At 35.5% G+C, this 23,163-nt stretch overlaps 1 protein-coding gene across 2 annotated transcripts in view; it reads left to right on the top strand.

Annotated features, from left to right (window-relative positions):
* The window catches only part of LOC124368792 (tetratricopeptide repeat protein 39B-like), an 82,227-nt gene extending 59,301 nt beyond the window's left edge, over nt 1-22,926 (top strand). For both annotated transcript variants that reach the window (XM_046826166.1, XM_046826165.1), the window contains 6 exons: nt 3,997-4,164; nt 7,428-7,591; nt 15,494-15,655; nt 16,807-17,036; nt 19,770-20,010; nt 21,202-22,926. In XM_046826166.1, the coding sequence (XP_046682122.1) occupies nt 3,997-4,164; nt 7,428-7,591; nt 15,494-15,655; nt 16,807-17,036; nt 19,770-20,010; nt 21,202-21,325 (1,089 nt within the window). In that variant the 3' untranslated portion in view covers nt 21,326-22,926. The remainder of the gene's footprint in view (nt 1-3,996; nt 4,165-7,427; nt 7,592-15,493; nt 15,656-16,806; nt 17,037-19,769; nt 20,011-21,201) is intronic.
* The last annotated feature ends 237 nt before the right edge of the window (nt 22,927-23,163 follow it).

Genomic DNA, 23,163 nt, shown 5'->3' with positions numbered 1-23,163 from the left:
GTCATCAGCATACACAAGAGACTTGGTGTAGTCTTCCATGTAGTACGGAAGATCATTTGTGAATAAGACAAAAAGGATGGGGCCCAGTACTGAGCCTTTTGGAACACCCCTTACTACTGGCAGTGGCCTTGATCTCACTGTTTGTGTAACCCCTCTTTCAGTATATTTAAGTTCAACCATCTGGCTTCTTCCCGTTTAATAGCTATTGAACCATTCTGCATATTTCCCACCCTCTCCAATTCCTCTCAGCTTGTTACATAATTGGGCGTGATCCAAACAGTCAAATGCTTTACTAAAATCAAGAAGGATTGCAGTTGGTGTGTTTCCTTTCTCTAAGTTGTCTATTACATACTCGGTTAAAGCTAATATGGCAGATGTTGTTGATTTCCCACGTACAAAACCATGCTGATGTGGTGTAAGCAACTGATTGGTTGATAGGTGTTGTAGTATTCTGTTAAGTACTATTTGTTCAAAATTATGGAAAATATGGGAGTTAGTGAGATAGGTTGGCAATTCTTTGTGTCCAGATGGTTTCCTTTTTTTAATTTTGGATAGACCTTAGCAATTTTCAACTCACTTGGAAAAACCCCCTGTTGGAATGAGCGGTTGATGATGTATGATTGTATGTCTAACAAGTTCTTCTTTACATTTTTTCAAGAGATTAGCAGATACATCATCTATTCCAGCTGATGTTTTGTTTTTTAGGGTGTTAATTACTTGACTCAACTCCTGCTCGTTTGTTGGCCGAAGAGACATTTGGGATATCTGATCTTGCGCTTCTGTATTTTCAGTTGGCTGATAGTGGCATTGAGGATTTTTTTTAAGAGTTTCGTTGGCTATATTAGTGAAGAACGCGTTAAGATGATGAGCAACTTTTTGTGGGTCATTGGTTTTGTGACCATTTATTTCTAGTTCAATTGTTTTCTCTGTATCTTTTGCAGTTTTCCTTTCTCTATTGATCACCTTCCAGATAGTTTTGCTTTTGTTGTCTGCTTCCTCTATTTGGACTGCTGTAGCCTGGCGTCTAAGTTCCCTCAGCTTTAAGTCATAAGTATTTTTCTTATTTGACATCATTATTTTATCTTCCTCTGCTCCGCTTAGCAGATATCTGTTCTGTGCCTGCAGAAATTCTTGTTTTAGAACCTCAGCTTCATGATTTGTGAAAGAAAATTGTTTTGAAGAGAAAACAATTTTCTTTAACAAATCATGAAGCTGAGGTTTTTCCTTGTTTTTGCTTTGGGACATATTTGGTTAATAGCTTCTGCAATAATGTTACTGAATTTACTATGTTATATATGTAGTTATATATGTTGGATGTAACAAAAAAAGGTTGGTTTGGCTATTTATTTTCAAATTCGGTGTATGATTCTAAGCTAAAAATGAAGAATAACTTTTTCCAATTTCTGCTTTGTTTAGCCACTAGCCGTCATTTTGTATTTTGTATTAACAAATTATTATCTCTAAAACTAGTGAAGCTAAAGAAACCAAATTTGGCACATAGGTTTGAATAGGAAAATTAAAAAAAAAAAATATTGTGTTATTTTCTTTAATATTAACAAAATGGCATTTGTTAAAAATGTTTAAAGTCAAATAAACCAGTGTAGTTATACAAATATACTAGATAACAACTATTTGGAGAATTTTATTGCAATTCCAACAGTACTAGTATCAACAGAATCTGTCAAGGTATAAGCAAGCACAACCACTTTAAATGTACGCTTGCACAAACTGTGAGCAGCAAAATTTTGTCTTTTGATAGGTATCAGCTGTTATACATTTGTTTTCAAAATTTTAAAAGATACCAACTATTTTGAAATTTGTATAAAAATTCCAATGGTCCTTTTTTCATCAAAATCCAACAACGAATAAGCGAGCACATCCACTTTTAAGATACACTTGCACAAGCTGGGAGCACCAAACATGTCATAATTGAGAGTTATCAGTTGTTTGTTGCTCCTGGCTTCTACAAGAGTATCTTTAACGTAGCCGAGATCGCTTATGCCTTGACGGATTCTATTGAAACTAGTACCATTGGAATAATATAATTCTCCAAATAGTTGATGTTTAGTACATTTTTATAACTACACTGATTTTTGTTGTTGTTTGTTTTCTGACTTTTGTCGTTTTGTTAATATTATAGAAAATAACACTATTTTTTTCTCTTACCTATTCAAACCCATGTGCCAAATTTAGTTTCTATAGCATTACTAGCTTTGAAGATATTAATTTGTTAATAAAAAAATATAAAATGACGGCTAGCGGCTAAACTAAGTGGAAATTGGAAAAAAGTTATTCTTCATTATTAGCTTAATATCACACGTGAAATCTGAAGATGTATAGCCAGCCCAACCTTTTTGTTAGATGCTGTATATATACTGAACTAGCCCAGGAGATGCGAGTGTTAATAGTATCGTCAGGGGAGTGTTGGAAAGCAGTGAAAAGTGTGTGATAAAATTGTGCCAAATTTAGTTTCTATAGCATTACTAGCTTTGAAGATATTAATTTGTTAATAAAAAAATATAAAATGACGGCTAGCGGCTAAACTAAGTGGAAATTGGAAAAAAGTTATTCTTCATTATTAGCTTAATATCACACGTGAAATCTGAAGATGTATAGCCAGCCCAACCTTTTTGTTAGATGCTGTATATATACTGAACTAGCCCAGGAGATGCGAGTGTTAATAGTATCGTCAGGGGAGTGTTGGAAAGCAGTGAAAAGTGTGTGATAACAGTCTTGATTGAATGTCCAGTATCCGCAGGACATGCATTGGTTTTGTAAGTGTAGCTCAAATTTGTATGCCTTGGCCTTTTAGAAAATAAGGAAGTTAATATAAAATATACGAAATTCTAGAAAAGGCACTACCTCGTGTCAAAGTAACATGCTCTTTTTAGCCATGTCTAAAAGTTTATAACTTATTTGAATTTAATTATGAATCATCACAGTAAACACAATCTAACTGTGCAAAATTACATATCTAGAATATTTTGTATTAAATAATAAACTTCATATGTATCAACTTGACATATAAAGTCTTTCAAAACATTACTGTATTTACTGAGCATATAAGAAGAACTACTATTAAGAAACTTGTGCGCTCAATAACACCTTAACACGTTGACTGACGGCGCATAATCAGACCGACTCTAGTAGGTTTCACTCAGTAGGTGTTAATATTCTGTTTTTAAATTTCTTCAACTTCTACTAGCTCTCTGTGAACTGTATATTTTTCATGTTTTGTAAAATAGCATATTTGTTAGTCATGTATTTTTAAACGTAATTTAATATTTTGTTACACAGCTCCTTTTAAACATTGTGTCAACATTTTCATTTTAATCCTTTTTTTAATACTAAAACTAATTTGTGGAAAAGAAGGTAAATCCAAGTCTCAGTATTTTTATTTGAAGGGATCTCCCGTGTTACTTACAGCCCTCACTATTGTCATTCTGAGCAAGTCTCGTAATTTAATAGATAACTCTCAAGTTTTTTCGAATGAGAATAAACTCACCAAGGATGTTTGTTCTATCTGAGTTAATTGACCTGTGTTCAAATTAAAAATATGAAACTAGGTGTTTCCATAGTTAAAAAAAGAAAAATGTAAAGATGAATACTTGTTTAACAATATATTAAAAGATAGCAGATAAGTAGCAGTTATCCTGAAAAAATAACTACAGCTTTAACACGGGTGATAAACGGAAAGCCTCAGAAATAGATTTATAGAAATATACAGTTTGCATCTTAAGTCTATGTAAACCAAAATGAATAAATTAATTTAATTGAAATATCTTGAAAAAAGTTAAATTTAGTGAAGTGTGAGACTAAATAGTAGTTTATTTGAACACAAAGTTTTGTTATTATAAGAAAAACACTCTGGCTAAAGTGCAAGGTTATATAGCTCTAATTGAATCTACTTCATTCATTCATCCCTTTAAAACATCAGTAATATTATCATACACACATTATAGCAGTTATTTTAATGAAGGTGCCAATTTGTTACAGGAGTTGGGACTGAAGGAGCTCCACTTGGGGTATGACCTCAAACAGGGGTTGAGACACGTCTTGTCAGTCATGACCCTTTTGTCCTATCACCTGATCACCGTTTATGTCCTTAGCCACTCTGACGGTGATCTTCAGTTGTGCGATGAGATATTAAAATCTCAACTCAAGGTAAGATTACTCATGACTTGGTTTCTTTTCCAATATTAAAGGCTAATGCATCAGTGTCTCGTACCAATACAGATTCATTTTCCACAATAATATACGTTGTAAATATTATAATTCTCAATGAAATGTAACTTTAACCCTTTGAGTGCCAAGTATTTATTGGGTGGATGTACTGAAAAGTGCCAGGTATTTTTCTAGTGGGTGCACCTAAAAGTGACAGCCCTTTTGAAGGCATTTTGCAAGGTTTCAGTAAACAATTCACAGTTTGATTATTTAATAAGCTATCAACAGACTGTTTTTGTAAATTTTCTTTGAAAACTCTACCTAATTAACGTAACATAACAAAGTTACCATAAAATTAAATTTAGGAATATAAAAAATGGACTTACCTCAAAAAATTCCAGAATTTATTTAAATTTTTCAACCTAATTATCATTACCAAAAAAATCATATCCTTTCTTTTGTCCATATCACTGGAAAGGGTATTCAATTGTCTATAAACCTTGAAAATGTATATCGTTATCTTCAATAATGAGTGAGTTATACTACATTTAAGAAACTAATGTATGTTTCCAGTAGCCATGTCAACAAAAAATGTTTATATGTGAGTTCTATATTGATTTTCGTTAAAATCGACTGATCGGAAGTGTACTATAACAATATATTTTGAAAAGAACAGTTCTTTACAAACAATTTTATATAATATTAGTTTAAAAATATAAAATTTTCGAGTTGTAGTGATTTTTTTCCCGAATGTCCGGTAAAATCGGCCGTTGGCACTTTTCGGCCAACTTTTGATGTCCGGTAAAATCAGACGTTGACATTCAAAGGATTAATTGTAGAATGAATTGTTTTTTGTTAAGAAAATAAATTAATATAAATGACCTTCCCAATGAAAGATGTTGAAATGACAACATATCTCAGTGGTAGAAAAGTGTCAGCTCCTCTAAATACTTTGTTCAGTTATTTTCAACTGTCATATTTGCCCTACCATTGGGCTGCCACACTCACGTGATGTGCTCCCAATATGGATAAATTCTGGGTTGTAAACTTGATATGGATGTATATGGTACAATACAGGGTCATCGAAAAATAATGCCTAGATTTTAAATAACTGTCATAAAAAAGTATTAAATGTAATTTAAAGGTTGTAGTCTTAAAATGTGTGGAAAGAAATAAATTTTTTTTTCATACCTTAGTATGTTTCAATGTGAGCACCGTTCGTTGCCCTGCAGATATCAAGTCTGTAGTCAACTTCCTGCCACGTGCGTCCAATCATATCTGGCGTAACAGTTAAGATTGCGGAAGAAATTCGCTCCCGAAGATGGTCCAAATCCCGAATCTTTTCTGCGTAAACTTCCAAAAGAAAAAGAAATCCAAAGGGGTAAGATCAGGACTTCTAGGAGGCCATGAAATGGGGGCTGCTCTACCAATCCAACCGTTTGGGAAGCGTGCGTTTAGTGCAGCGCGTACCTCGCGATGGTAGTGAGGTGGAGCCCCATCTTGCATAAAAATGATTCGCTGTCCAGTCTGTTGTTCGATATCGTCTAATTGGGGGAACACAAACAGTTCAAGCATGTCCAGGTAAACTAGGCCTGTAATGGGTTTTTCTACAAAAAAGAAAGGTCCAATAACTTTGTCATGAAATAACGCACACCACACATTGAGTTTGGGAGAATCACGCACATACTCGTGGATTTCGTTTGGCTGTTGCGATCCCCATTCACTGCAATTGTGACGATTTACACATCCATTTATGTGAAACTTTTTGTTGCACGGTCAACATCGTACTGAGCGGCGGCACGTCTGTGGCCGGCTGACCTTGACGATTGCGCAGCTTGTCTGCGCATCACAAAGACAGGAAACACAATCAGACGAACTAAAAACAAAACTTGCGTTCACCAGTTATCGTCCAGTGAAAGAATTACTCATTTAACATGAAAGGTTTTGATGTTATAATTTTATTAAATCTAGGCATTATTTTTCGATGACCCTGTATGTTATAATGAACTCAGTACGTTGGAATTGTTGAAAATTAATCTCAGTTTTATATCACTTCCCAATGAAACATGTTTAAAAAAAAACACAGTGTATAGTTATTAGTTCTTGGATAAGCCCTGATTCTGTTGTACTCAATTCTCATTGTCAAACTGCTCAAAATCAAATATTTGATGTCACTTTAATTGTTAAATACATTAGGTAATTGTGTCTTGCATCCTTTTATCATATGTTTGACATATATACTTGAGAAGCTTTGGTATATTTGTTTTCTCTCTGAGCACAAAAAACGCCCAGCCTGCACTTTTTGCACTGTTTTAAAATACAACCCTGTAAGCTGTAAAACTATATTTGTAAGAAACACGAGAGATAGAGCCAAAATTATTACTTGTATGATTTTATTTGCAATAAAACTAAGTAGTGAGATGTGAACCATGATTTTATAAGTGTAACATTGGAGGCACATGCCAATCTATGGTGATCACATATAAAACACACTCTAGTGTTCACCACATCAGTCAGAGAAAATGTATTGTTTTATAGTGTTATTTGTAATTAAGCATAAACTTTTAATTCCATGGAATTTTTATAATATGTAAACATAGTTTTTTAAGAACAAAATATACTCTTTTACATTTTAAGTGTTATTTAATAAAATGCTGTTATTCGTGTATGTTGTAAACTATTTATTCACCTATCAAACATAGAAAGGCTTTTATTCTTTTTTTGAAGTTTGTTTTTGACGAAGAAAGGATTGCGAAGGAAACAAGATTTTTCTGGAGATTTGCCATTGTTCAGTGATACAAAAAATCCGTAACACTACGTTTCGAGATCTGCAATCTGATCTCTTCTTCAGGTAAATAGCTAACCTAACACATAATTAAAAACTAGGTTAAAATAAACAAATAATACCAGAGCGTTGTGACACGCCTAAGTAAGGAATCATAACCACCATGTTGTGTGTCAACTTCACTAACTCTAAAACGTGCACTTAATAAAAACTAAACATAACACTAATAATTAAAACTAAACTACAGAATACCGGTCATAATAGGTCTGCATTTGCCAGCCAACCATCTACAACTGACCTGACCAACTCAATTATTATGTTAGAGGCTGTTAAAGCACAGTCGGGCACTATTTATGAACTGCTATGGTGGTAGAGGGTTACCATTCGATAGACGTAAGGGTGACATTCATCATTTCACCTGTTGATTTAGAACGTAAGAAGGTTAGCACTGATTTGTAACTAACGACTTGTGTTTCAGCTCTACCCAGAAGGTGCCTGGTTCCTCTACTTCAAGGGGCGCCTGGAGTTGATGAGAGGAAACATCAGTGACAGTTGTGCGTGGTACATCAAGTCTTGGAACTCTCAGAGTGTCTGGCCACAGTTCCATCATCTTTGCTTCTGGGAACTCATGTGGGCACACAGGCAAGTGAATACCACATGACTCTCATGAGAGTCAATTTTCTGCCTAATCAGATAATATCCCCCTATTGGATTTATGAACCTAGAGTTTTCAGTTTTAGCCATCAAAAATACCTTAAATACATTGAGGTTGACCGTTCTGATCTATTGGCAGAGGACAGATGTAATTAAAAAATGCCTACACTTACTAAATAATTGGGTAAAACTTTGTTTTTAATGCAGTTTTATTCCTTTAGGTATGTCACTTTAAGTTATAGCATTAAAAAGGATGAAATTTAATTTGTAAAATAACAAATTTGGTTTTCACATATTTATTTGTAATAAAAGTATATTTATTTTTATTACCCATTTATATAGCTATACAATTTAATTTTATAAGTGTAAATTGTATTTTGTTTAGTTTTTAAACTTTATGTAATTTTTTGGAAATCAAAGCATTTTTGCAAAACCAATTCTTTTAAACTAATCATAATCATAAAAAATATCCACATTAATTTAGCCAGTAAATATGTTATTTTTGTAACTTATTTACAGCATTTAATAGATAGATAAAAGTGTTATTAACCCTCCGACTGATAATAACAAAACTCCCAGAGTGATACACTGGTTATTGTCTTTGCACGGTATATTTTTTTTATATTTTTTAAAAATATGTGCTAAATGCTAAGTAATAAGTGTTGCATGTATTTTTTTTTGTTAGATACCAGAGAAAACTTTAAAATAATATAAATATGCACTTTTTTTTTTTTTTTTGCTTTGGGATATTGGGGTGGATTCATAGATCCTCACACGTCAACCTGAGCTTATTGTGTGCCCCTTTGATGTTAGAGGGGTAAGCCTATCTTTGTGCCCTTAATTAGGCTAAGAAGCTTTTCCCCGATACTAGCATCTGGTTCGTCGCCTGGTTGTTTATCACCGAAAAGAGCCCTTCTCCTTGCTCCCAGTCTCTCACAGTCCAGTATTATGTGTTTTGCAGTCTCTTCAGACTTATTGCAGAGTCTACACTCCGAGTCCTCATTTCGTAAACCTAGAGTGTTTAGGTGTTTCCTGAAGTGGCCGTGTCCAGTGATCAAGGCAATCACTTGCTTAACCCGATCCCTGCCCAGCCCCATCAGCCATCTGGTGAAGCCGGAGCTAGAATCGGCAAGCAGTCTTTTGCCGAGTGCTTGTCCTTGGTGACTCTGCCACCGCAAGCGGTGTGTCTTCCTGGACCATTTGTTTATACTTTGGTAAGCGGCTGACTTGCTTATACCACAACTCGGTTCTGGACCGGTGTATGGCATGCTTGCTCCGCTTTTGGCAAGCCTGTCGGCGCATTCGTTGCCGCCTATGCCTGTGTGGCCCGGTACCCAACCAAGACGCACACAGTTGCGTGATCCAAGCTTGCAGAGAGTGTTAAAGCACTCCCACACAAGCCTGGATCCAATGCTGTTGGAGTCAAGAGCTTTAAGAGCTGCCTGACTGTCTGACATTATACAGATGTTCATTCCCTGGTACCCTCTGGTGAGGCCTAGGTTGGCACAGGCTAGGATACCATAGATTTCGGCTTGAAATATGGAGCAGTTCCGACCCAAACTGCCGCAAAGGGCAGTTCTAGGGGATTGACTAAACACTCCATATCCAGTTCTACCCTTAATAAGCGAGCCATCCGTGTACCAGACAAAGCTCTTTCTTATTGTTGGGATGTTGTCTTGCGATTTCCACTCATCTCTGGAGTAGAAGTCAACAGAGAATGGCTTATTGAATACGAACTCCGTTCTCATTATGTCGGAGACCATTTCGAGAATAGCGCTTGGGTTTACAGCTTCAGTGATGGCGCCATGGCTCGTGTTAGACGCGCCATTCCTCCACAAGCCAGCAACCATCAGCCGATAAGCTGACTTACGCGCTTCAGCTTTTATATGGACATCAAGAGGTAGAAGTCCTAAAGCCACCTCGAGGGTCGCTGAGGGACTGCTCCTGAATGCTCCGGTTACAAAGATTGTGCCAAGCCTTTGTAAGCTTTCAAGCTTGGCTTTGGCAGTTACCTGATTCACCTTTGTCCACCAGACTAATGAACCATAAGTGATTTGAGGCCTTACAACTGCTTTGTAGAGCCATAGTGCTATATGGGGTTTTATGCCCCATGAGATTCCTGCAAGTCTCCTGGACGTCATGAGCGCCCACTTTGCTTTGTGCAGGATATTATTAAGATGATCATTCCACGTAAGCTTATGGTCTAGAGTCAGTCCTAAATATTTGACTGTCTTTGACCACTCAAGCTGAGTGGATGCGAGTTTCAGCCTAGAAAGAGACTCTAGGTTCTTTTTCCTAGTGAATGGTACAACTACTGTCTTAGAGGGATTTACTTTCAGTCCCTCTCCCTGACACCAGTTGTGTACATGTTGAAGGTTGGTATTCATGATATCAACAACAACATTTGTATATTTTCCCTGTACCATAAGGACTATGTCGTCTGCATATCCTTGGACATAGATTCCATTGTTAGTAAGGTCCTCAAGTAGACCATCTACTACTAGATTCCACAGTAGAGGTGACAGGATGCCTCCTTGAGGACATCCCCTTGTGGGTGCGATCACAAGCGATTCTTCATTGAGATCGGCCCTGATCCGTCTGGAGCACAGCATGGCCCTAAGCCACCGGCACAGGGCTGGCTCGAGGCCACGTCGCTGTGCTCCACTTACCATTGCAGTGAATTTGGCATTGTCAAAAGCTCCTTCAATATCTATGAAGGTGCACAATGCCAATTCCTTGGCGGACAGGCTATCCTCAATCCTACTGACTAGTTGGTGCAGTGCTGATTCACAGGATTTGCCTTGCTGGTATGCATGTTGGTTGCGATGAAGGGGAGTGTCTGAGAGAACTCCCTTTCTCAGTTGCCTTTTCACCAGTCTTTCTAATGTTTTCAGTAGAAACGAAGATAAACTGATGGGACGAAAAGATTTAGGGACAGAGTAGTCCGCTCTCCCTTTTTTAGGGATGAAGACCACCCTGTTGAGACGCCAGACTTGTGGTATGTACCCATAAGCTAGGCTCACCCTGAATAGTTCACATAGAAGGGTAAGGAGATTCTCCGGCCCTTGTTGAAGCAGGGCCGGAAAGATTCCATCCCCTCCTGCAGATTTGAAAGGGGCAAATTTAGAAATTGCCCATTTGGCTTTAGAGAGAGTGACAATCCTTCTGGCAATGGCCCAGCTACCACGATAAGCTCTTGGCCGTGAGCCTGCCTCATGGTTACCAGACGTTCCAGTGTCGTCATTCTCAAAGATACAATCAGGGAAGTGAGTCTCAAGGAGAAGTTTGAGGCTATCACTAGACCCGGAGGTGTGTTGACCTCCCTGGGACCTTAAAGATCCCAAGTGACCGGTTGGACTTGAGGCTAGTAAACGTTGCAGTCTAGCTGCCGCGCTTAACTCATTTACCTTCTGTGTAAACTGCCTCCAGGAACTTTGTTTTGCTTTTTTAATTGCTAGGCTGTATTCTGTTAGAGCTCTATGATAGGACTCCCAGATACGGCTCCTTTTGCATTGATTGTACAGCTTCCTGACATTAGCCCTTTTGCGAGCGAGGTCCGCAGTCCACCACTTAGTATTGGTTCGACTCTTCCCCCGTCGCAATGGGCAATTGTCATGGAAGCTATTGATTATAGCATTCTGCAGGTCAGAAGCTATCTGATCTATGTCTGTGAAGCATCGCACCCTTCCGCCTACCGATCCCAACTGTGACTGAAGGTCAGACTTATATCCCAACCAATCAGTCCTCCTGGGATTGCGATAGAGGACCTCTGCAGCCTCATCTTGCAAGTTAAAGCGGATATACCTGTGATCCGATAATGAGGCCTCTTCGCTTACGTGCCACTTATCAACCATTCCAAGTATACCTTGTGTGCAGATTGTAATGTCAATAACTTCTTGTCTAATTCATGTTGCGAACGTAGGGCGGTTACCTTTATTACATATAAATAGGTCCCTACTTAGAAGAAATTGTAAAAGTGCCTCACCTCTGGGGTTAGTGTTGGTGCTGCCCCATCCAGCAGAGTGATGGGCGTTGGCGTCACAACCTAGAAGAAGTTGTTGACGTCTGGCTTGTGCTTCTTCCACCAGGAGCTCTAGGTCTCTTGATGGAGGGAGTTCCCTGGCATCATATGGCAAGTATACGGAGCCTACAATTGTGCTCTGCACTATGCCTCCATTCTTCCAGGTTAGTGTGCCCACAGTGAGATCTCTGGAGCAGAATTCGTTGAGGGTTAGAAAATCCAAGCCTCTCTTCAACAGGATGCAGGTTCTGACATTCCTTAGAGAGGTACAGTAAATTAATTTACCTTTGGTTTCATTTAGGCCCGCCACTCTCCCTTGGTGAAGCCATGGTTCTTGAATCAATGCCAGATCAAATCCCTCCTGGAGGAAGAACTGGCAGAAGGCTGGCAGAGGCAGCCCTACTGTGCTGGAGGTTGATTTGTAGAACTCGTGGCATTGTCCTTTACATTTAGGTTGGGGTTCTGCTTATTGAACATTTCAAGTACCTTTTCAGGTGTCTTCTTCAGAAGCTTCGGGTGAGCTCTGAAAAACACCCTAGTGGACCTCAAGATGTCCTTACGCAGACCCACTCTCAGAGAGATGTCATCTCCCAGAGGTTTTATTCTTTGAATAACTTCTTCCAGCCAACGTTTGGTGTGCTCGTTGATGCAGGAAGCAATTAAAACACCTTTCTCTAGGTAGGTGCCCGCAAACGATGGAACGGAACCATCCTCCAGGGGTTGGATTTCTTCCATAATTGCGTCCTCGATGGCTTCTCCTTGCTCTGCACTAAACTTCGCTTCCGGGTAGCCTTCGAGGGCTATGGCCATTTTGATCGCAGCGACCTCTCTGTAGGTAGCCTTGGGTGTGCTACCAAATATGCACTTACTAGAGTATTGTTTTTTTGTATTTGTACATGAATTGAAAAATATGTATTGCAAATTTTTTGTTTTCTAAGTTTCACTCCATGTAACTTTCACGTGACTTGAGATAGTAAGATACTTTAAATGTACAAAATGTACACAGTTTTATAGTGAACATAAAGATTATAACATATGTACACTTATTTACAACACAAAAAAAAAGTTTTTTGAAAAAAAAAAAAAAACGTAAAGTATGTACAACTTTGGCATTACCCGTATCCACATTGGTGTTTGATGAATTCTTTGGGCAAGAGGAATATCAGATAATGATGAATTGTTTTCACTGTCTCTATCAATTTTCACAACCCAACTCACATTCCACCAGTTTATATTCATCCGGACTACCTGACAACAAATCTGACAAAGAAATATCAGATATATTACGCACTTTATTTGCCGATATGTCACTTTCATCATCAGAACTAATATTTTCATCATCCAATAGTTCACGTATATAATTTGAACGAGGATTGCCCATTTCACAACATAACAATCAATTATAAACAACTAACTAGCCTACATAATAACCTAGCAACAGTAGTAACAAAGAACGTCAAGGTTGTGTGCAGTGCATCACCAGCTGCATAGTCCGTCAGCTGTATGCCACGTGTAATTTGGACAGATATCAGCTGACAACGAGTAGTATTATGAATATAAACTATATAAAATGAATTGGTATTTATGAGTAGAAGATTCAACTGGTGCAAGTTTTGTCTTTATAACTTAAACAGTTTTCGCATAATAATAGCAGAAAGTTCACTAGTGGCTGTGCCGTCTTTATCAGTTCACAAGCGGTATTGATGAACGTCTGTGCTGTCGATCATCAGTTGTAGGGTTAAGGATGTGAATAATTAGGAAAATTAAATTTTTTTGAGGGCACAAGTCATCAAAGAAACATTTTTACAGTTGTGTAAATAAAGTGTTAAATTTAATTTTTATATAAGCAATCTTAATTTTTTCCTTAAAAAATGCTTTAACACGTTGAATGTGGACTATGTTATTTAACGTAGCGTGCTGGTGTTGCGTAAGGCGACCACGTTAAAAACAGTAGCAGCCCTGTTCCGATTTCATTGAGAGAAAAATATGCAGACTTTCAAGACTCTAGAACCTTTCTGTTGAGAGTTATTGTGTGGACAAGTATGAGTGTGAATTTCACACGTTGACTAAGGCCTGAGTCAATATTAGAGCCAAGCTCTAGAATAGGCACAGATTGATGTGTACACAAAGAAAGAAAATATAAAGGTAAGATTCCTGGTACACCAGGCTTACCATTCAGCGTGTACCATGCAGTAACTATTTTCAGTAGTAGTAGTTTCTGTATTCACCATGTGCTGCAGCAATGTGCCCCCTCCTTCCCTCTGTGATCGCATTATAACTTCAGTTACACTTTCAGCGTGTGTAAGAGTGTAAGCTCATTAATTCGTGGAATATACAATCACCAAGTTTCATAACTGTGCTGTAATTAGTTCTCAAGTAATGCATTTTTATCTAAAAAACATATAGACAGATAGAAATAAAACTAAGTTCAAGGACATATGTACGTTTTAAATAATTTGTATGTGTATAATGACAAACTCAATTTGTGGAAGACATTTTATGAACTCCCTGTATGCAATTAGTTGCCATTTTATCCAGTATACATTTATAAAAAGGAAATGTTGAATCTCTTAGCTTTTCGCCCTTAGATGTGTCACTGCTTCAGCGATATGGGGCAGGAGTTTGTTCATGCATTGACTTTTTTATACATAGGATAAGTTTTAAACATTTATTAAAACACATTTCATAACTGAACAATGGAGGCTTTAAAAAGTATTGTTTTACATGAGGTAGTTTTTTGGAGGCATTCAGAGAATCGAGGAGTGGTTTTGTAACAATTTAACACTATGAACTATATTTCAGAAATACCAGTACATAAATTGTTGTGAAAATTAAACACAATATGGTTCATGCTGTACTGCATATTGGTAACGATCAAACATAGGGGCCTCTGTTTTAAAATTCCCATAGTTAATATTCAAATACAATATTTTAAAAAGATTAACCACAAACGACTTTGAGAGGAAACCTTTCAGAGCCAACTTCAACATCATTCCACTAGAAAATGATGTTCTGATGCACCGGTTATAATAAAGACAATAATATTATAATTCTTGATATGGAATTATGTTGTACTGAATACAATAGGAAGTTGTATATCTCAGTGCTGATCTCTAATATTCACTCTCTCCCACCTCCTATCGTGGTGAGCAGATTCTTCAATCTGGCGGTAAATCAAGGTATTCCAATTCTTGACTTAACAGCTTTTGTATGAGTAAGTGACCTCTCTGTGACGCTCTTCTGATGAAAGCCTGTGTTGAATGTTGCAGCCTAGCTCTAGAATGGGAGCAGGCCAATGTGTATGCCACTCTGCTGATGAAGGAGAGTAAGTGACCTCTCTCTACTCTCTATGATGCTCTTCTGATGAAAGCCTGTGTTGAATGTTGCAGCCTAGCTCTAGAATGGGAGCAGGCCAATGTGTATGCCACTCTGCTGATGAAGGAGAGTAAGTGACCTCTCTCTACTCTCTATGACGCTCTTCTGATGAAAGCCTGTGTTGAATGTTGCAGCCTAGCTCTAGAATGGGAGCAGGCCAATGTGTATGCCACTCTGTTGATGAAGGAGAGTAAGTGACCTCTCTCTACTCTCTATGACGCTCTTCTGATGAAAGCCTGTGTTGAATGTTGCAGCCTAGCTCTAGAATGGGAGCAGGCCAATGTGTATGCCACTCTGTTGATGAAGGAGAGTAAGTGACCTCTCTCTACTCTCTATGACGCTCTTCTGATGAAAGCCTGTGTTGAATGTTGCAGCCTAGCTCTAGAATGGGAGCAGGCCAATGTGTATGCCACTCTGCTGATGAAGGAGAGTAAGTGACCTCTCTCTACTCTCTATGACGCTCTTCTGATGAAAGCCTGTGTTGAATGTTGCAGCCTAGCTCTAGAATGGGAGCAGGCCAATGTGTATGCCACTCTGCTGATGAAGGAGAGTAAGTGGTCTCGCACGACATATGCCTATCAGAAATGTTCAATCTTACTTATGTCCGAGGATGCTCTCTCCACTGAAGTACAAGAATCCATTGATACACTCATGAAGTAAGTGTTTATTAACGTATCTGCAACCATATCAGTTATCTTGCTTGGCTCGAATCCTTGTACGGCCCGAATTAGTTCTATATCAATAGAGATTTTTAGTTTATTTTACCATGGTAAAAGTTCTGAAGGAATAAATTAAAACTATTTTTAAGTAAGTTTTAAAATATAAATATTTTACAGTTCCATTCAATTTATGGGTTTATTTATATATTTCTTTAACAACGTAAAACTTTTATTTTGAATCAGGGAACTGGGGTGGCATTTTTATTATTGTACATCCACTAAGTAGTTCTGAAAACCATATTGTGACTGTGCATTGGTTTATCTGAACTCTCTGCTTTGTGTGATTTCTTAGGTTTCCTTTTAGTTAATTTTTGAATATTGGCATTAATTTCAAGCAGCTTAATTTCTACTAAGGGTTGACTAATTGGTTGGCACATTTAATGTACGAGGTATTTTGCCTTTAAATAAATGATGTTTCAGATGTTATAATAATCCCTAATCCCAATTTATGAGACGATGTTCAGATGAACATTGATGATCATTTTATTACTTTTCTGTTAGTCCCTTCTTGCTTTTCTTTGTGCCCTTTTATTGTGATCTTTAATGTTTTTGTCTACATTTATACTGTAAGCAGCTTTAGGAGTCCTGGGTATCATTTTTTGGTTTCTTTTTACGAGACTTTATCTAAGAATATTATGTGGCTTAAAAACAATTCTATTGTGGTTCATTGTAAACAAAGAACTTACATGGATACGAAATTAAAAAATACTATTTATTTTATAATACATTATAGATATTATCAGGGTTTACCTAACCATAAGTTAGAATGTAATAAACGTAACAAGAGCTTAGGTCCATTGCGACCTAAACATGCATTGTGAGGGCAGTAAATTGCTACTGACCGCTCATGTATTTTTTACTCAAGAGCCAACGGTTTGTAGTCACTTGGGAATTTGCCATTATTTTTACTAGTTTATGGTGTATTGGTGTTAAAAGAGTTTATTAATGTTATTAAATTCTTTATGATATCAGAAAATTTTGAAGATTTTCGGTCCACAGATTTGGAACAAATTTTTTTTAATGCGGGTCTCTGAGGATTAAACTTTACAATATTTAATTGCATTCATGATTTCATGTCTCTATTCAAGAAACTTACCACGCTGGAAGAAGAGAGTGGCTGGAAAGTCTCTACCGATGGAGAAGTTCTGCATCAAAAAGTCGGAGAGATACTGGGCCCAGGATAGGAAACTGGTTCTACCTGTGTTTGAGCTGTTGTATGTCTGGAACATGTTCAAGGTTCTGGGCAAGAAGTGGAGCCTAGTCGAGGCTGTCTTTATCATCGTTGACAAAACTCTCAACTTAATGAACTCGGGGAAACGTGAGTCCTTTTGTTACTTATGCTTCAATCTATATCAGTCTGGCTCGTACATGTAGTCATTTAGAATTATAAAATTGAAAGCAACAGAAAAAATGTCACCAAAGACACAGAGTTTCCCTTTCATCCAAGCTGATGTGACTGTAAGACAGTGTCTCCCAACACTCATAATGGCAAGGATGGATCCCAGTACTGATTTTGGGGGTGAGGGGATCTTGGTTTTAGTTTATCATATTTTTACTGTAACAGGTGATTTTGCATATACATGCAACAAAATAAAGTGTATAGAAAGGAATTTACTCATACTCCAAGCTTAGTTTATCAAGTTTATTTTATATTTTATGGTAAAAATACGAGAGTAATTACAAGTAAACACTATGACAAGTCCGTTTTAGCAAATAAACAAACAAAAACATTAGATTCAGTAATTGAACATTTCTGTGCCAAACCTTGGCCATTTCATGTTTTTCAGCATCCTGATCTACTATCTGGAATTGCTTCATGAATGAACATGACATGGTCAATAAATAAACTGTGATGTTTTCCTGTTATATCCCATCTGAGCTCTCCTCATCAACTAGATCCATTACCATCCAAATACATGTTCCTTTTGCACAGCCTATTTGTTCATTTTTATAATTCTAAAACAGAAAAATGAATTGGGCATACTAAAAATAACAAGAAATAATAGTAAACCTCTAAGTAGATTATTCCGTGTACGGTAGATTTTCAAATTAAAAATCTATTTAACGTTTTGTAATATCTGGTAAGTTGTATTTGATACATGAAATACAATCCCTCTACACTATACTAAAGTATAGTATACAATTATATATAATAATAATATTCTGTATTATTAGTTTTATAAAAATTCGAATACTTAAACATGGAAATTGAAAATAACAGAAAAAGCCTTGTACAAATTATCTTGCCCATTGATTGTACAGTTATGCAATTGAGTCTCCTCAGAAAACTATTACTTGTGGTTAAAATAAAAATTAAGCTCTAAATTAAGTTAATTGAAGAGAGAAGAACTGAAAATGCCAGCTGTTCTTGTGGTAGTGGCTGATGTCTTTAAAGGTCTGATCTTATCTCACTTCCTTGTACAATTTCCTTCTTCTGTTTATAGTTATAGTGATTTTATTATTTAAATTTATTCAGTCACCTCAACATTCTTTTGGCCATTTGAATGCCATTTTATCACTCATAGATTTGTATACATACACTTAACACATGTGATGGTGAATTTCAACTGCTTTCACACCTTTAGTGCCAAGAAAAATAACAGCATATACTTCACAGTCGGCGGGATTCACTTGATAGGAGCATTTTAAATATGCCAGATGTAAACGATTGTTTTTGCTATAATTGCGTCTGTGGCTGGTTAACAGTTTTATGCAAGCGCAGGATACCAACCGCAACCCGACAGCAATGAAATTACAAAATGGTGGTACTTACTTAAAAAACACACCACAAGACATGATGTTTAACCAATTTGGGTAGACGCGAGAGCTGGTTACGTGCCTATCAACCGGGACCGAATGCCAAGTCATGTGATAGTTACATGTTCTGTATTTGACATTAAACTGTTCATTTTGTTTTAGATATTGTTGAATGTTCATTACCGAGTTTTTAGATGTAACAACTAACCAAATTATTTCATTTTCATTTTAAGTGTGGTTAACCTGTGTTTGTTGATTATTGTTGTCTGTTTTGTTTCTCATCAGCCGGCAATTCAATTGTCAACTGTATTATCTGAAAGTTTGTTTACATTATGTATAATGAAGGATTGTAAAAACTTGCATGATTCCAAAGTTCATAAGGTATTTTTTTAGAATGCCACTTTACCTTTGCTTGTTGGGGTGAAAAATTGGCTCAAGGCTTTTTATACTTTATTACATTACTAAAGAAAGAACAGTAAACCATGTAAATACTACTATTAAGAGTTTGATGACTTTTTGAATTCAGTGTTATGTATGATCTTTGAATCTTCCCATCGAACAAAATTGTGACTGAGTTTTGCGTAGAATCTTTCCATAGAACAAACTAGTGACTGACTTTTGCGTAGAACAAACCAGTGACTGACTTCTGCGTAGAATCTTTCCATAGAACAAAACAGTGACTGACTTTTGCGTAGAATCTTTCCATAGAACAAACAGTGACTGACTTTTGCGTAGAATCTTCCCATACAACAAAACAGTGACTGACTTTTGTGTAGACTAATTGAAACAGTGGTTTTTTTCTAAATTATAATTTTGTATTTGTAGTTAATTATTTGTCTCTGTGTAAAAAACATTAATAACTATTAAAAAATGAATAAATATGCATTTAAAATTGTTTACTTAATAAATGTGTCATGCTTATTAAATTGGTTTTGTAATAAATTTTAAATAAATTAAATACATTTTAATATGACAATGTAGAAGAAAATTTATTTCAAAACCATGTTCAAAATTTCATTGCTCTACCATAAACAAAAAAATAGTTATTTTGGTATAACCAACTACACTCTTACATTATCACCAAAATTAATTAATTGCTGATGCCTGGCCTGCTAAGGCTTAAATAATGACTACCTCAATGGAGTAAGTTTGGCAACAATGTCATTTCATTTCAAACATTTGATTCACAAAATAACAATTTACAAAGAGTATATGTAGGGATCATTTAGTGGTATATGTGACGACTAAACGGTTAACTTTATTACCAGCCCTGAGTTCTACCCTCTGTTCCCAGTGAAGATCAGCTCTGCGTACGAGGCTGACAACCGAGGTCTGCTGCTGCTGCTCAAGGGAGGCTGTCTGCACCAGATGAACAGCCCACTGCAGGCTGAGGAATGTCTGAATAGCGTTCTTACCTTGGAAAAGAAGATCAAGGAAGACCATTACCTGGTCCCGTACGCCCTTGTCCAGCTTGGCATCATCCATTTTCAACAGGGAGCTCATCAGAAAGCAATCCAAATTCTGGAAGATGCCAAGTACGCAGATACGACTTTTATCCTGTTTTAGTCAAGTCATTATGAATGACTATGAATAGTGTAGTTCAATTTTCATAGTTATTTTTTGTTTTATGTATCTCTTTGGTTTAGTGTGCTGATTCGTTTTTTTTGCAAAAAGTGATAATGAAATTACCAATCCATGTGTGGTATTTCAATCTAAGGTATCATTTATTTGCAATAGTTAACAAATCTACTATATGCGTGCATATGTGTGGATGTACGACTGTGTATATGCATGTGAAAGACAGATCATTATAAAATATTCATAACACATTGGGATTTGATTCTGTTTTAACTCAAGTACGTTTCCTTCGTGACTATTTATCTCAACTCTTAAACACATGTACATGTATTTGTTTTTTTACATAAAAATACTCCATATACAATTCGTATTGATTTTTACACTTTGTATCTAATACTAGTATTATTAATAGGAAGGAATTATGGAAAATGACCAATTTAAAAAAAATAATGTACCCATTTTGGCTTACAATATATGTATTTATTTTCATTTACTTTCAAACAAGTTTATTTATCAATCAATGATTTTTATGAATAATTTAAGTAGTTTTTGTTTTGTAATTTGCATTCATCTTATTACCCCCTGTGGACTGTATGGATTCGTTTCCCAAACACAGGCATTTATTTATCCATGAGGGAAACTAATGTTTTATTGATATTGTTAATTTCTAGTTTGTACTTTTATTGAAAAAATTAATTTGAATCTATACTGTGATATAAGTTTCAAATGTACACAGGCAAAGCTAAGATCTAATGTGCCTTGGGGACAAACTTTGAAACTATTCTCTCATTTAGTAATGTGCTATTCAAGTCCGATTTGGAAAGAATTTCCCCCTTTAGTCTTAACCCTCTGATGGAGAGCCATCACATTGTCTATGGACGTACCGTGTTCCAGACTGGATTTCAGCAACTGAAAATACACATTTCACGTGTTTAGATAGTACTAATCAATTAATTATTGCTTGTATATGTAAGGATTGATGTGAAAAAATAAAATATTTAAAACAAACACTTATATATGTAAAACTTTCTTATAAAATCATGAAGCAATTTTACACTGGTGTTACACTCAAGATTAGTTTTAGAATTAATTTCATCGGATTTATTTCGTTATTAGTATGAACTATATCAATTTTGTATATTTTACAGGAAAAATTACACTGGATATTCTCTGGAATCTCGATTGCATTTCCAGATACACTCGGCTCTCCTGGAATTGAATTCCAAAGACAAGAAGGGTTCCCACGATGTTATCGAATCAACTCACATGTGAATAGTTACCTCTGTTGATTTGAAAACAATTTATATTGTATCAGTTCTGTATTTTTTTCATCGTTATTATTAGCTTTAAGCATTTCTATTCCATTTATACCTGCATTCCTTAGTTGCTTAAACATTTTTATTTAAAGATTAGTCTATATTTTGAGCTAGTTATTATTTATTTACTTATATTTTTTTATTATTATTTATGGACGTTAAATAGTCTTGTACTACACAACCACATTACTTCTTCAAAGAAGTTTGAAAAATAAGATTTGTAAGAATCTGTAACGGGTAATATATTATCATAGGAAAATTTGATCAAATTTCTTTTAATGACAAAATAAAATTTATAAAATATTTTATGAAACGCGTCAAAGAAATTATACTGTGTAGTAGAAGACGTAATTTTATGTTTTTAAATGCCTTTAAAACTTATTAGTTAATTGATTTAAGTATGAGTAAGATTGAATATCAGGAAATAATTTTATAACTTGGAATTTTGTTCCTATTGAGATCATATTGTTGAAATGATATCTTATTTATGGGTGTGGTTATCACAGTACCATAATGTAGAAAGATTGCACCTTACATTATATATTTACTTTGATATATAATGATATAATCTGTGTCATTTCATAATCCTTTTTACTTATGTATGATAAATTTAACTTGTTGAGTTAATTGTGGTAAATTTAACTATTTTAAGGGTTCTTAACAATAGTAATCTCACATTACATATTAATAAAATGTAATTTGCTGAGGCATTGACTACCGCCTAACAGTGAATAAACAACTTTGTAATGTGTATATATACACACACACACAGTATATATTACCTATGTTAGGTAATTTACATTATCAGATATTTAAATCTGATCTAAGAATACAGGCAGTATTATAACAAATCATAGCCTATAAAATATAATAATTATTTACTAAAGGAAACACACAATTTCACAATTTGAGACTCAAAACTTTATGACCATTATAAGTATTTTTTAAGTTTTAACTTTGGGGTTCTCTAAGTCTAAAACTAGGTTCAATACCACTTGAGTTTCTTGAAAAAATTTAATTTAATGATTTTACGTAGGACTTGAAATGTAATTTTTACTGCACATTGAGGTTTTTTACCACTTCCATCTCCAAAAGCGTTATTTATATTGGTTTAATTTAGCTCAGAGTTCATGTTCTTTAAACATATTCATCTTTTTCGTATTTATTGATTACTAAATACATTGTAGTTGTGTCAAAAGATGTTATCTTTAAAAAAAATGTTTAAAAAATATTAAAACATATTCATTTAATTAAATGATTATTTATAAGCCTACAACAATAATGAAAATTGTGTGTGAAAATTGTAGATACCACTCTTTCAAGATAGTCTGAACAAGTTACAAATATCTAGTCAGATGTGTTCTAAAGTCACTGTTTATTTTTCTCAAATCTGATTTTATTGTTTTAGTCACGGTCTACAGGACTTAATTTGTGAAGTCAATGTAACAGCTCAAACTAATGTTCTAATTTCCTTTTACTAGTTTGTGACTGTTTTATGTATTTGTTACATAACAATTTAATAAAAAATAAATAAAAACAGAGATTAAAAACATTTTATATTTTCCGTTTTATTATATCCGCTTACAATTTGGTTTTATAAAAAATGTGTATTTATTCATGTTTTCCAACGAAGTTTTCTTCTAACCTACAGTACTCATCAAAAATTTGCAAAGCAACAATTAAAATCCCTTTTTACAAATACAGTATGCTTTTACTTGTTGTACAGGGCAGAGAGGGTTTTTGTTAACTCAATGTAACCACTGTACAAGTTACCTCAACTTTTTAATACTTAAC

Source organism: Homalodisca vitripennis, chromosome X (genome assembly GCF_021130785.1).
Source record: "Homalodisca vitripennis isolate AUS2020 chromosome X, UT_GWSS_2.1, whole genome shotgun sequence".
NCBI classification, from domain to species: Eukaryota; Metazoa; Arthropoda; class Insecta; order Hemiptera; family Cicadellidae; genus Homalodisca; species Homalodisca vitripennis.
This window is presented reverse-complemented; position numbering and strand designations above follow the sequence as displayed.